The 15,502-nt window shown below is 36.0% G+C and overlaps 1 protein-coding gene across 2 annotated transcripts in view; it reads right to left on the bottom strand.

Moving 5' to 3' along the window:
* The window catches only part of Vha13 (V-type proton ATPase subunit Vha13), a 221,066-nt gene that overhangs the window by 162,887 nt on the left and 42,677 nt on the right, over positions 1 to 15,502 (bottom strand). For both annotated transcript variants that reach the window (XM_089592305.1, XM_089592304.1), the window contains exon 2: positions 10,270 to 10,370. In XM_089592305.1, the coding sequence (XP_089448431.1) occupies positions 10,270 to 10,370 (101 nt within the window). The remainder of the gene's footprint in view (positions 1 to 10,269; positions 10,371 to 15,502) is intronic.

The following is a 15,502-nucleotide window of genomic DNA, read 5'->3' as shown; positions in this document are numbered from 1 at the left end:
GAGAGGATTTCCGTGTCTGAGCAGTGAGTATAAACATATGTAGTTAGTGGCGCGATTTAGTCGATAAAGTCGACCATTATTTTATGTGACACATCGATTTCGAAAATATTCTCGTACTCGGCATATATCTAGTGTCTAATCTAGTGTTAAATCGAAAGCAAAGAGACAGTAATCATTGAGATAAGATATGCGATCAATGTCATGTCCTTCATTAAGAAAGTGAATACCAGTACTCGAAAACAAGGTATATATATTTTTTTTTTTTTTTTTAAATTATAGTGCTCTACGTCCGGCTCCTTTAATAAGGGCACTACTGAGGGCACTTAGCACTTTGGAGAAGGAAGGGAAGAGGGATGGGAGGCCTCCCATTACTGGGAGGGGGGTAGGGGGAAATTAGGCAATTATGCTGCGAGGAGGTCGCCTAAACCCTCCTCGAGGAGCATTGCGTGGTGAAAAAGCACATGTGAGACTCACAGAGGTACTTGCCCGAAAGTCGCACTGGCCGGGAATTGAACCACGGTCTCCCGCGTGCCAATCCACGACCCAGCCGACCGAGCCACCGCGCGCTCCAAGGTATATATAAATTATTTACAAGCATTTATGTATAAATTATTCGTTTCAAAGTCTGGCTGTAACGGTTCGGAAGAAACTTAAACGCTGTAATATAAAAATTAAAAAAATTAATACTGAAATAATGAAAATTTAACGGATTTATTGTGCGATCGCCATTATAAGCGTGTTTTTTAACGAAACCGACGATTATTCGCTTAGGTAACTGGCCCAAAATAATATTATTCAAAGCTTTGCCATGAATACCATTGTGCATCATCACAGCGTTTCCTTCGAGACGCGAGAGCGGATATTTTGCCGTGCTCTTTGACATAGCTTTGGTATAGGCTAGCAAATCAGATGGGCTTATTTTAACGCATCTCACTAGAAGATTTGCTCTTTTGATACGAACGGAAACTAAGTTCGAAGTATCTATAAGACAAAATGCATCGCAAGATCTTACTCACCGCATTCTGACCTTGACGCTATTGATGAGTAATTTTTCCTTATTGCATACATCGTAATAGAGATGACTAATCAGATCAATTGATTTCTTTACTACTAGTAACGTACGTCACTTGATACGCCTCGCATTGGCATCCAACACATCGTCTATTTTTGTTGCCGTATCAATGCACCATAAGGCACTTGTCAAGGAGGATGATTGTTCTACAGATCCGTAATTAAATACAGTTTTCAAATACTCTTTGTCAGCGTACGCATTGTTAGGAGGTGATACAGGTTTCTGATTAAAAAACACATCAACTTGATTGAACAACTAATGCATAGAATAATTTATTGGCCCCGCCCTTGTAATTTTAGATGCTACATCAGCATTCAATTTTTCATCTTTATTGACAGCCAACTTGACACGAAGACTGAGCATCGTGTGTGCGAGATTAATGTATTCGTCACCATTACCTCGTACGACAAAGAATTTATTTTTCACAAAACTCGCGAGTTTGTTACCACCAGCGTATGCAGTTGGTCACGCCACTTCGTAGTAAAGCTTTTGCAAAATGCACTATTTTTTTCCTTTTTTTTCTTTTTAGACTGAGATCCAATGGCTCTCTTGATGTGCGAAAAAACTTCTCAAATGTAATCTTGCTACACATGCAGTATGCTGTTAATGAAGCGACTGTTAATTCACCCAGCGGTGTTTCTCCAGCAAGCATACGTGAAAAAGGAAATTGAGCCAACGCCTTATCGGCTGACTGGCGACGATCGGCTTTTTCTTCGTAGCATAGGCTAGATCATGCTGACGACATGCTTCGTCCCAGGAATTTATACCCACATTACCGTGCTCAATGCGCTTTGATAGCTTCGTTCCAGGATCGCAAGATTTGTATCTAGGTACATGCATCTCAAACGGTCGCAAGTCAATTAAAGCGTCGAGATCACTGTTTTTTACCTTTTTCTCGAGTTTTACTTCTGTGTCTTTGCCTCGGTCCCTTTTTTACTTAATCGAGCTTAACCATGTTTGTACTTGTTTTGACGGAGGCACAACTTTTGAGAATTTTTTTTATTTTTTGGCGATGCTATTGATTGAGTATTACTTTCATGAAAAAGACTTCCACTACTTAACGTAGTTTTTAGACTTTTGTTTAGCGGTTTTGATTTATCGTTGTCGTTGTCGTTGTCGTCGTCGTCGTCGTCGTAGATCAGTTATTTTAAGACTTGTACGTTTCCGACAAACTCTTACGGGATGTTCGACAAACAAAGTTCTACTGCAAACTGATCATGCCCCACCGGTGAGCATTTTTTCCTGTCCCTTAAGGCATCGTTTACCAGATCGATAATGTTCGAATGTGGTACACGAACGCTACTTATGACAACGGTATGTTTACTGCTTCACTTAAAAATACCAGTAGCATGCAACTGTCGTGCAATAACTGCAGCTTCCTGATGAAACTTTTTCGATAAGCTTTTCATAACCTCGGCATCTTGTCTTTTCTTCTCTTTATGCTTTTCATCCTAGTTAACGTCATTATCAGAGGAATCGTTATCTTAAGATGCCTTGGTATTCGCCGTAACTGCATTAGCTTGCCGTTTTCTTTTACTGTCTAATTTCTAAAGGTGTGAATACTGTTGCAAAACTTGTTGGTATTTCTTACACTTTTCTCATTCGTCGGTACACGGTTAACTCAAGATGTCATTTATTTCTGCGTTGAGTCAACTCATCGTTGTACCCAGTGTTTGCACTGACTTTAGACTATCGTTGAGGAATTTGTTTCGCAATTGGTCTACACTTTCTTGAGGCAAAAGAATCATTGTTTTACTCCATGTTTGTTACAGCATCAACAACACCGTTCTGGGAAGCGGACCCAACAAAGCAGATATGAAACTTCCTACCTGTTTTACGATGATTTTTTTTCTTTGACGACGGACCAATTTTTGCGTTCGCGAGCTTTCTGAGAACACTGGGGTGTCTATGCAAACATTTTTTGTCTGTTATAGTTAACGAAACGTTTCCTTTGAGAATGTTCAACGCGCACTCGCAAACTTACTTGATAAGCGTCGTATCGGCTTTACGCAACAGCGCCCTCTGTGGTTTGGTGTCAAGATGATAAAGAGCTCTAAAAATAGCGACATGTTTTCAACCAAATGGTAAGCGTGACTTGGACGCCGTTACAACGATACGATTGGAACTTGATCACCGTGTCTCTTCCTTTCATCTGTTTTTCAGCCACGTATCCATACATATACTCATTATCTGGGAAAATACTAGTTCTAAATCGACAATTGTCCAGCTTATTTTGCTTGAGATCTAAGAAAAAGTAAGCAAATGGTCGCAAAGTAGCGTCCTAATACGATTCTTGAAAAAACCGTGGATTTTTCGGAAACACTTGTCTCGAAAGATGTTGTGTTTGTATGCAATCTCGTCAGTTTCCTAAAGTAACAAAGAATTGCAAGTTTAGCGATGTATTGCACTGGCCCTTACCTTGATAAAATATATTTTGCGAGATAAAGATTACGCTAAAATTATTATAGTGACTGCCTACAGTAAGTAAATTGACAATACCGCAACCACCGGATAATTCGCGCATCAAATCATTAATCATGACCAATTTTGGTATATGGTTGCCCACCCAATCGCTATTTTATGGTAATTGCCACTGCCACTTACCGTAACAAAAAATGACCCGCTCGAAACGAGTATTCTCATATGGTCAATGTATCGCAAAAACCGTGCGATAAATACAGTCTTGCCGCAAACAGTAGGTCCACTCAGTGTGCACGTCCACGGGTGTTGTTATCAAGTATCGATACTGTCAAACTAAACTCTGTCGAAAAGCTGAGCGACCGCTTCTGAGGCCTCCACGCATCACTTGCGAGATCACGAGCGCTTTTGAAAGGCTAGCGCAAACGCGGCTTGCGTGATCAATCAACTCGTTTTGTCGGGTCGACCACTAATCGAGCTCTTTTAGCCACCACCGCTTATACTTACAGCTAGGATTGCCTCCTGAATAAATTTTCCTGACAGTTTTGTAACTACAGTTACTCGTGTAACTACCATTAGGACAATTTTGTTTTCCAAAATTAAAAAATGTGCTGATGAGAGATTTCTTGGAGTACGTTTTTTTTTAACAGTAAAGTATAAACATTCATTCCAATGTTTGTGCTGACGTTGATTATAAACCATCCACCGTAACAGTTTCAAGAATGTGCTGACAGGTAGTAATTAGATATATTTATGTAACTAAAACCGCAGAATTTTCTTACTTGAATCCTCTACTTTTAATGAGTCATGTATTGACCCGAAAAGGGTAATTAGTTTTCTGTGATTCACTTTTTATAAGTTAATGTCCATTTTTTTTTGGATTGTGCGAAACATTTTGAGAAACATTTTTTTTCATTCTTTTCTCATACGATTTTTTTAAAAGTGGAATTCAACAACCATTATCATTGCTCTTTTAATGAGTTGCAATAAAGTTTGATTCTTAGTTTCTCACCCATCTTATTGGTTAGTTGTTAAAGCGTTCACCGTTAAAAGATAAATGATAGAGACAAAGTTTACGGTCATACTTTAGGCGACTGAGCATTTCCCCTTTCTCTACTTTATCATTATACTCTACAAAATTCCTACTCATAAATTGATTGAATCATCATAATGCGAAAAACATCCGTAGACTTACAGCTCGCTGTTATATATCTCACCACATAAGAGGAGAGAGAGGAGTAATAGGCTCCGTCATGTATTTGTAACTGTATGGCTAACTTGTTAGTCTATGACCGTTTTAGGGTATACTAGTGCACAAAAAAGCGGACTGTGCAGTCAGGCGATTAATTTCGACGACATGCGCGCCACCCACGTGATCATGAGCACTTTCGAAAAGAGCTAGCCCAACGGTATGGTGACAGATCGTAAGACCAATTAATAAATTTTTGTGATTCGTGTATTGCTAACAAATCTATGGGAGTCTTCGGAGAGCTAGCGCAAAAACGATCCACGCGAGAGATAAAGTTGATTTGCTACTGTAGTAAAGAACTGTAGGCCACAGTAACAGCCATTACTATCGTCTATATCGAGTCAAGAGGCAGAGTTCTTACATGTGGTAGCTACTACGGGGCCGTATTTTTGTCGGTGAACTACAACATCACCGCAATTACAAGTCGATCGCAACACTTTCAAGAATGTGCTGACTTGAGGTAATCCGATAATTCAACTGAATGTCCGGAGTCGAGTCTCCGCACACCGCTCGTGAGATCACGGTCGTTTTGGGTAAGCTAAGTAGTATACAGAGAAGTGGCTCGTATGCTTGGTCGGTTTATTTCGGCGATTCACGCGCAACTCACGTAACCGTGAGCGTTTTCGAAAAGAGCTAGCTCAACAGCGTGGTGGCGAGTCATACGACTAATCAGTATACTTTAGCACTCCGTGCATTGATGAAAAATTCGTGAGTGGCTTTGGAGAGTCAGCGCTAAGATAATCCGTGCGAAAAATAAAGTTGACTAGCCACTGCAGCGAAAAACTGTGGCCCATAGCAGTAGCCATGACTTTGCCATCTGTGTCTGTCGAGAAATAGCGCTCTGGTTCTTTCAATTAATAAAGTGGTTATAAAGAAAGAGTGGCTGAAGTGTCCGAAAGTCACTGATTGACTCCACCATTTTTGGGGACTAATTGGGAAAATTACAAGCCAAGCAGTGATGTGCGAATCTGTGTTTTCTTCTCTGCCACTTCTATCAATCATATAGTCCCCAAAAATAGCGTCTTCAGTCACATATCCCTTATACACACTCCAAAATCATAGTATATGATGAATCATACAATTACAGTAGCGCCATTCACGTCTCTGTCGTTCGGTCTCCTAAGTAGTTGGTTGTTTATCATAATGTATGTCTCTTTCTCTCTTTTATCTTAGTATGTCAAATATAGTTACTCCCTATACTCTCCCCACCCGTCATATCATCTCACGTACAATAACATGCAACACTTTGGTCCCATCAAAGCAATATACTTCGTATGTAATAGGATACCCATAATACTACACCACGTCGCTCTCTCTACTACTCCAAAATTTTGCATGTCCTCTCTACCCGTCGTACAACCTTCTTTATTTACGATTTTAGGCGGTAAAGGAGGAAGGATAGTACTCTTACTTCCTAGTAAGTTAGCGGCTGCACAGTGGCTTTGTTCGGAAACTCTCACCAGGAGGTGGGGGTTTGTTACGACAGACTACTATGTTGCAATAAGTATTTGCAGAATTTTTTTCATCTCGATGAAGTTTTTAGAGCTCCAAAGATTGTTGCAGGATCTTCAAATGATTTTTTTCTTGGACAATATTCTCTTGTAACTCTTTGATATTTCTTTTGTTTCAATTGTAGCTAAACCAGCGATTTGTTCTAAAAGTTTAATGCAAATCTTTTTTAAAATTTTATATTTTTTTTTTTTGAGCAGCATTATGAACTAGAGTTGTATCAGATTTTCGCTTATTTTGTCTATTTGGAGGAAGTTCCACTACGTTGTTTAGTGAACAAGCTATAAATAAAACCAAATATGAAAATTTAATCAAAATATGAATTTATAAAAAAATTAATAATAAAATCATTGAGAACATAAAACATGTTTAATGCTTTTCTTAAAAATTACGATATTAATAAATGAATATAAGAGTCATGAGTCATTCAGTAATTAAAAATTTGCAACAAGTTACTTCTAGTATTATTTAATCATTTTTTTTTAATAACATAAATAAAATTGATTAAAAAAATTTTAAATCACTTTTACATTTGAAATAAAATAACAATAAAAGTGCAGAAACATTACTTGATATTAGAGAGTCAACGGTTTCTTCTGCAGAATGCGTAGAGTAATGCAAATTTACTTAAATTTTCTGGGTACTATTATTTAAAGTTAAGCTAATAGTTTCATTTTCTACGTTATCGAAATTATGAATATCTGCTACATTTTGTAAAGGCTCGATAGCATTCATTTCATGAACTGTGTCTGGTTTATTCGACCCTGATGGCTAAAAATACAGACAAAAAATAAACGTACATGTACATTAATTGGCGTCACTGTTGTATGTTACGTATGTAAAAAAAAAAGAAATCTCAAGATACTTTTAAAAGGTTTGAAGTTCTTTGAGCCTTTTTTTTTCGTGGTTTCTTGTCGAATTTCTTTTAACACCTTTTTTGCTGCGGTAATACGATTTTCTTTTTTTTCCACTTTTATTGTACCGTTCCATCTCTCATTCAACTTTCCTTGCACATCAGCTGGGCCATATTTGTCGTAAAGAAAAGTATATTCTTTGAATGAAGTTTGATATATTTCCGAGGGTAGATAAAATCTTTATTCAAAATACGCACAAAAAATTTTATTGGCCAGGTGCAAGTGATGGGAGGGAATAGATGAGTCGACGCCAGCGTGCGTAGTGGCGAAAACAGGAAACCTGGGGTACCAAATTACTGTCATTTTTGCTTAATTAAGGCATAAATAACAGTATTTCGTAAAATTTACAGATGTTATCATCACTTATGCATAAATAGTATTAATATTATAAAATTGCAATTACACAAATGTAAAAAAATGAACTATGTGGTGCCAAGAACGGTTGTAAAATATTTTAATGTAACAATATATTAATGAAGTCTCGTTAGTTTTCGATCCAGAGCACACTCTCAGAAGCAGACGGCAAAAAGAAAGATAGTTATGTGAAATAAGACATGATCATTGTGATTTCTATTATTAAAACGTTTATGAAATATGGGTGTAAGTGCTGTGTTGTTCAGTGTAACAGTAGCGCAAAGACAGATGGAGTAAAATTACATTAATTTCGATGATTATCCAACTGTAAATAAAGGTAATTTGCATGTGCATTGCTTCTTCCATCAATAAAACTGTCATGATACTTTAAGGGCAAGATACAAATTATTTTTCAATGGTTTAAACTCATATTCAATTAAAACACTATTCTATTAATTAACAATTTATTGTTTCAGGCATTACGTAACAGTAAATATTAGTACCCTTACTACTATCACTATCCCCGGTGGATTTCTGCTAGTTTTTTTTTATCAGGCGCTTTTAAGGTGGCAGATAGGGGCACTCCCTAGTTCTGAGGGGTACCAAGCAGGTCAGGACACTATTCGCGGCGTTGACAAATAATAAGAGTGAAAGCGTGTGAGGGGTGTTGGTTTGTGTATTTATGTCTGTAGGGGAATGAGCCTTGAGCTTTTTGCTCTCATCGATGTGAATACGTGGGCCAGCACTCCTTGTGCTAAGTGCCTTTTACTTTTCGCTTGGGCACATCACCGTGGGTACATCCTGAATGCTTGAGGCAGACTAAAAAAACTCGCACTAGCCGTGTACAGAAATTAGCGATAGTTATAACATTCTTTTCAGATAAAAGCATGACACTCACACTAAACCAACACAGGCACACTAATAAGATATTTTTGGTTTCGGGTGGCGGGATCTATCTTTTGCTGGCAAGGGGGCCTTGGCAGCAGGTGAAGACAGACAATAATGCCCGAGTAATACCGGGTAACCACATTTGATGTAGCTGTACGCCTTGTTAACAAAAAAGACATGGTAGGCTGACTAATCTAGGCTTACTAGCACTGAAGGGGCTGCATGGTAGCACTTTCCAGTGCATTGTTAAAGCCAAATAACCAGTTTTGACAGGTTCTCTGCTCCGGTCATTGGTTTGTATGCCAGTCTCGTCTCCGTACGACACGTATCATATACTTCCACAAAAGTTAACTACACGAGAACATTTCAATATTACAAAAAAACTAGTAGTAGAAAATGACAATTCATATTGAAATCTCATGTTAACGTGTTAAATACAACATTATTGTATTTAATTTTATTCATATAGATAAAAATTATTTACTCATAACTGACGGTAAAGAAATATTCACATCAGATAATTTTATTAAGGCACTTAAATGCTTGTAGCATAAAAATTCCATTCTAATAAATTATAAATTGCAGCAGATGGTTGCACAATAGAGTTTAAAATATGCAAAAAAATTAAGCTGCACTGATAGCAGTTATACTTATATAAAAAAAATTTATTTCTATTAAAGTTGCAGAAATATTATGGATAGTTTATTTCAATAATCATTTTTGTATTTTAAAAAATTGTCGGAAGATTATGAATGGTATTAGCAATATGAAAGTTTTTCGATAAACATAGAGCTTAAATTCAATAAGCTTTATTGTTAATAATACAATTTTATTGAATACTAGTTCTTAATTGGTTCGTAACATCGTTACTTACATGTCTACAAAAAGTTTTTAATAAATTTTACTCACAGTATAAGGTCATACATATAAAAAAAAAGATTCAGACAGGCCTCCTTATGGCCAATATTTATAATTTTTCATAAATTATCCTTCACTATATAAGTTTCTCGTGTAAAAGACAGTTGAAGACCATTATAAGTTGATTATTTACAAGATTTTCTTCTTAACGATCATATACAAGTATCTAACTTACTATTTTGAAAAATATATAAATGACTGTTCACTTACAAATATATCATGTAGTACATCTGGTAATGTAAAGTACAAGATTTCTGGTAGAGAAACTACATATCCCTTAAATTAGTAGTCTTTAGTACAAAAAACTGTAAAAACTTAGCGTTACAATCGCATAATTGCACTAGATCATATGCAACGATAATAAAATAATTTCTTTGGAATAATGAAGGTCATATTCTTGTTATTTGACACTTGCAACTAAAAAAATTAAGTATGTGCAGTATTTTTACCACACTGGTAAAAGAAATTTTAATTATACTGCAAATTTTTTACTGTGACAATACATTATTCAACTGCTCTCGGATGACGATTGAAATGACAACATAAATTGCATTTTTTCAATCTTTGTAGTATGAAGTATGGTATTTATTTCAATTCAGGAACTACGACAACATACTTAGTCCTTCCGACTTGAGTCGTTTTGTCATAGCATTCATCGTAATAATTTTGCAACTTAAATTTTTTGCACTGGCAAGAAAAATATCTTTAAAAAAATAAAATAAAATAAAAATAGAAAGAAAAATAACTGAAAACGTTATAAAAGTTCTGGTTTTAACAGTATGGTAAAATATATCAAGTAAGTTTTGTCATACAAATACAAGTTCTAACCGTTACAGGAATGATGGTCAGTCAACCTCTTAAATAACATCTTAAATAACTGTCAGTCTTCTATGAGTAAACTTTAAATGACATGCAACTTAAGTAACAATGGTAACAATTTCTTTTACCTTAGTCTCAAATTCACGGAATTGTTTTTCTCTCTCTTGTCTATACTTTTCAATTTCATCCTGAGCTTCTTCTTTTGCCTGCTTCAGCCTACGAGCTTTACCTAAAACAATGTATGATTCAATCAGGCAATAAGCATTTTATTTATAAGTATTATTTAAACATTACTATAGCAGGAAAAATAAAGAAACTACGATTATTTTCTATCTGTAGGGACAGTTATTGAAAACCTCCAAACAATTCGTAACTAAGAAAAAAATTTTATAAGCACATTAATTTCTTGCATTACTAATTCACCGTTTTTTTCACAAACTTCAGCTAAGGCAGTTTTGTAGAAACAAGCATTTTTAAGTAATGTGTGTTCATAAAATTAATATATAATTTGAATGATAATATTAAGGAGATTCGGTCGTTTTTGAGGAGATGTATTCACTCGCTAAAAGAAATTAATGTTGTACTTTTACATGCTCAAAGTACACATGAATTTTTTAAATATTTTTTATCAGCCGAATCTTGAAGAAAAAAATTCCCGAAATCGTATTATCTAACATTTCTCTTATGGGTGAGAGCGATTATTCAGCCTTTGTTGCACAAATTTCGAGGCAAGAGAGTATTCATGATCTAGAAAAAGTTTAAATGGATAGCTTAACTCCCAAGGAAGACTCTTGTATGAAAAAATATGTACCTTATTAGCCATTTGAAAAAAAATATCTGTACAGATATAAACAAGACCTCAAACTATAATGCAATGCAAAAAAAAAGTTTGTTTTTAGAAAATTTATAACACAATTTTGTTGACGAAGACTGAGTCTCTTTCTACTTTTTTAAGGTTAATTTTAATCATATAAACAACATGTTTTCAAGTTTTTTACACGAACTATCGGAAACTAGCTGCCTTAAAGTATGTAAGGTTATTTTTTCTTAACATTTAATGGTCTAACCTTTGGGTACTGACGAGTTGAACACAGTTAAATTAGCCGCGATGCAGTGAGCTGACATTCTCATGCACGGTTAGTACAACTCACTTCAACACATTGTCTTATGGGAGCCCCCGTGTACCCGCACAACACCCCCCGGAAAAAAAATCAAACCTCCTTGACTTCTGTGACGCAATATTTAGTAATAGTTATGATGTTTTTTGCTCTCCATATTATTATAATTTTGTAATTTTTTATTGATCTTTTGGGGCAAACTTCTAAATAAAAAACACACACAACACGTTCTTCTTTCAGCGACATTTCATCGACCGAAGTGTCGACCTCTTCAGGCTCTATTAACAAATTTAACAGTAAATCAATACAAAAACCACAAATTTAAGACATAAACGCAAGCACTCAGATTAATTTTATTACAAACGCTGAAGGGAATTATTTAACGTAACGACGTTTGTTCCGTAGTCATAATATTAAGATTACAAGACAGATTTTGCACGAGAACTAATATCCTACACATTTCATTAATAAATATATAAAGAAAAGACTTATGAAAATTAACACTGAAGAATCTCCAAACCCAGGGTGTCGACTAGAAGCCTAAAACAAAATTTTCCATATGTTTCCCGGTTTTTCCGGATGAATATTGGCAAAATTCCCGTATATTTTGACGTCATTGAAGAAGTGAATTTAATGTTTTCTAGAGTTTATTTATCGATACAAATACACACATGTGATGATAACTATACCTCGAAAGGCACTTTTAATGATTTTCTGGATCAGTTCAACGTTTTAATTTCTTTAGATGAGTCCGCATTTAACTGTACCGGAAACCAAGGTATTGCACTTAATGCTGTTGCTCAACTCCAGTTGAACATCCAGTTTTTACAGGTGACTTGCAAGCGTGGGAGCCCTTTAAAGATCTGTTTCGTTCGTTGATCCATCGACGTAATGATATAACCACTGTAGTTAAGTTTCATCACCTTCGATCTTATCTCTCTGGTGAAGCGGCTGAGCTAATAAAGAGTTTGCCTGTAACAGCCAATAATTACGAAATTGCATGGGATACTCTTTGCCAAAATTACGGTAGCCGAAGAAGATTAGTATCTTATAACTTAAAATTGATCTTATCCTGTAGATCCATGAAATCTGATTTTCACAGTGAACTCAAGCGACTCCAAACCGACATGTTAGTGCCACTTGATTCTCTCGTCACTATTGAGCGCAACATTGCAGATGCGGATTTATTTATCGAACTCGATGTTAGTAAATTTGAAATTGGAGCTAAGCGCGATTGGCAACGTTCTTTTGGTTTTGAGACTGGCCCTGCAACTTTGGATCAGCTTCGTAAATTTTTTTTCAACCAGTCAATGTTTTTAGAAAGGATAGGTGGTCGTAGTTTTTCGAATCGACAGACACATAGTAAAAATGCAACCACTCACTCATTGAGTATTGATAACTCCCAATGTTTGCTTTGTCATGGATCTCACTCCTTGAAATCGTGTCCTGCCTTTAATGATAAATCTGTTGTAGAGCGTAGAGATATCGTGTTTGCTATGAATTTTGGATTGTTGGAGGTCTTCAAACCGTGGGTTCCCTCACTTCACGTTGTGTTACTTGTAGGAGATATTCGGGTCGTACCTAGTCCCAAATGATGAGCCCCCTCCCTGTTCCTAGAGTTTTGCCTACACCCCCTTTTTTCAAAACGGGTGTAGATTACGCCAGACCTGTCAAGGTTTGTTTGGCTAAAACAAGAGGTAGAGCTTCTTCTAAGGGCTAGATCGCTGTTTTGTCTGCATGTGTACTCGTGCAGTTCACCTTGAGATTGTAGAGGATTATTCCTCGGAATCTTTTATTTCAGCCTTTACCAGATTTAGCGCTCGTCGTGGGGTGCGTGTTGAATTGTATAGCAACAGAGGTACAAATTTCATTGGTGCTGAAAGAGAATTGTCTCAAACGCTATATGAGTTCAGTCTTTCTTACCGCGAGGCTCAGTTAGCTGGTATGAACACCACGTGAAAATATAACGCCGCAGCCGCCCCGCATGTCGGTGGGCTCTGGGAAGCCGCAGTAAAGTCTGCAAAATATCACCTAAAAAGAGTGATCGGTGATCAAGCACTTACGTTTGTCGGTTACTCCACTTTACTCTTCCAAATTGAAGCTCTGTTGAACTCTCGACCTCTAGTCCCTCTCACCAATGATTTAGATAGTCTCGCCATTCTTACCCCTGTTTTTTTATTAACTTTAAAAGAGCCTTATATCTTGCCTGAGCCAAAATTGTACGATATTAACGTTCCCCTACTCCGTCGGTGGCAATTCATCGCTCAACTCGCGCAGCAATTTTGGAAAAGGTCGTCTGCGGAGTAGCTTACTTCACTCTAACCTAGAAAGAAATGGCTAAGACCATCGCGTTCTATTAAGCTTGGGGACATAGTCCTGATAAAGGCAGAAAACACCCTTCCCGGTAGTTGGTTCCTTGAGCGTATTCTTAAAGTCTTTCCCAGAAAGGACGCTCTAGTTCGAGTAGCTTCCGTTAAGACTTGTTCGGGTACCCTCTCCCATCCCATTCATCGTCTCGTACTCTTGGTAGAAAGCGACCAAAGTTCAGGGTTGCCTTGCCCTTTTCTTTGAAAAGGTGCAGGCCAAAGGGGGAGTTTGTTCAGATATTAGCTTGGTGAAAGAAGGTAGAAATGTGAAAGAAAAGAGATAGCGCTAATGAAAGCAAGAGTTGCCGGCTGTTCACCAACTTGGCAAGACGTCTCTGTCGCTCTGAATAAGACGAGGCCAGTGCGCCTCACCTTAAAACGCCTAATCTTAAAGTGAACAAGATTTTTTGGAATTAAAGTTGAGCTTAACTCTCTTGCTTTCATGAGTATAAATTCAACGACATGTATTCAGTTCAATACAGTTTAAGTGATTAGACAGAACACAAAACGTTAAAACGAGATTAAGTTCAGTGATTAAACTGAAACCTGTCTCAATAAACTCAACAATTCTGAGTTAAAGCTTTAAACCCTTTTGTAATCAAGTGAAATTTTGTAATTAATGAGACCAAAATAATTAAAGTGCAAGATATAAAACAAAAAAAAGAAGATTCACTCTATTTATTTCCTTCTAATCTTACTACCCGGCTTCTCTCAAAATACAGTCCAAAAACAAAAAGAGCTAAAGAGGCCAAAACTCCACAACAGCATAAAAAAAATTAAACATAGAAGATACCTAGTTTTAGCCAATACAGTTATTTATTATTATCATCCTTGTCATACTGACATAGTCACCGATTACTTGTCAAAGTGAACAAGCGCAAGTAGCAGTGATTTAACTATTTTTAAATTTCTAAAGGTCGTAAGAGCAATTATGCTCATATGTTGTTAGTATATGTTGATTTAATTTAAATTTGAATAACTTATTGCAAATAATAATATAAATTGCAAAAGAGGAATGTTGCTCATTCATCGAGAATTTGCAAAAAGAATGTCCTTGTCCTTTTTTAAAAATAAGTATATTCGTTATAAAAAGTTAATATAACGTTATTTAGTGAAAAGTTAGTATCTTCACCAAAATTTTCGGAATAAATATCAGTTATTTTCTATTTATTTGGCACTTAAATAATTTAATTTTTTCTTATTCAATTTCTATTCACAATTTTTTTAATTTTTTGTCAGTTAAACAAATATTGATATTTAGTTTTAGAATACGAAACAACGACGAAAGATAAGATGATTTATTACTTTCTCGTACAATAATGCTTTAACTACTATTTTATAAAACTGGTAGAATTTGTCTAAAATCTTACCCTAAAACCATTAATTTATTTTAAAAATGGATATTTGTACAACGTAAATTATGTTATGTTCTTTTAACTATTTCTAAGGCTTTTTTGGGACCATAGAAGCCTAATCTAAAATAATTAAATCTACTTATCTCAATTTTTCTTTTTCAGATTCAAATCCCAGGAGCAAACTTCTTATATGGTTGTCTTTATGTCTAATGGTAAACGAAAGATATTTTTCCATAAAACTCGGCTGTACCGACCTTTGTAAAATCAAAAATGGCTTTACCCAAGGAGATGACCAGGTGTTGGCTTTTCTTTGAAAAGAAAGCCCCTGAAGGTCTTGACATCACCAGAACTAATTGTTTTTAAAATTCGAATACAGTGATATTTTTGCATCCCGAGTTATCATGCTATCAAAAAATCCCGAGAAAAAAAGTCTTGATAATTATCCATGGGATTTCAACCCACGATACCTGGAGTATCTTCAACTAGAAAACTAGCACGCTTACCACAAAGTCATTGAAGCTC

The sequence above is a fragment of the Copidosoma floridanum genome, unplaced genomic scaffold, assembly GCF_036245765.1.
Source record: "Copidosoma floridanum isolate Cflo_tuat_1 unplaced genomic scaffold, Cflo_Japanese_pri ptg000016l, whole genome shotgun sequence".
Classification (NCBI taxonomy): Eukaryota; Metazoa; Arthropoda; class Insecta; order Hymenoptera; family Encyrtidae; genus Copidosoma; species Copidosoma floridanum.
The sequence above is the reverse complement of the archived record's forward strand: the minus strand, read 5'-3'. Positions and strand labels throughout refer to the sequence as shown.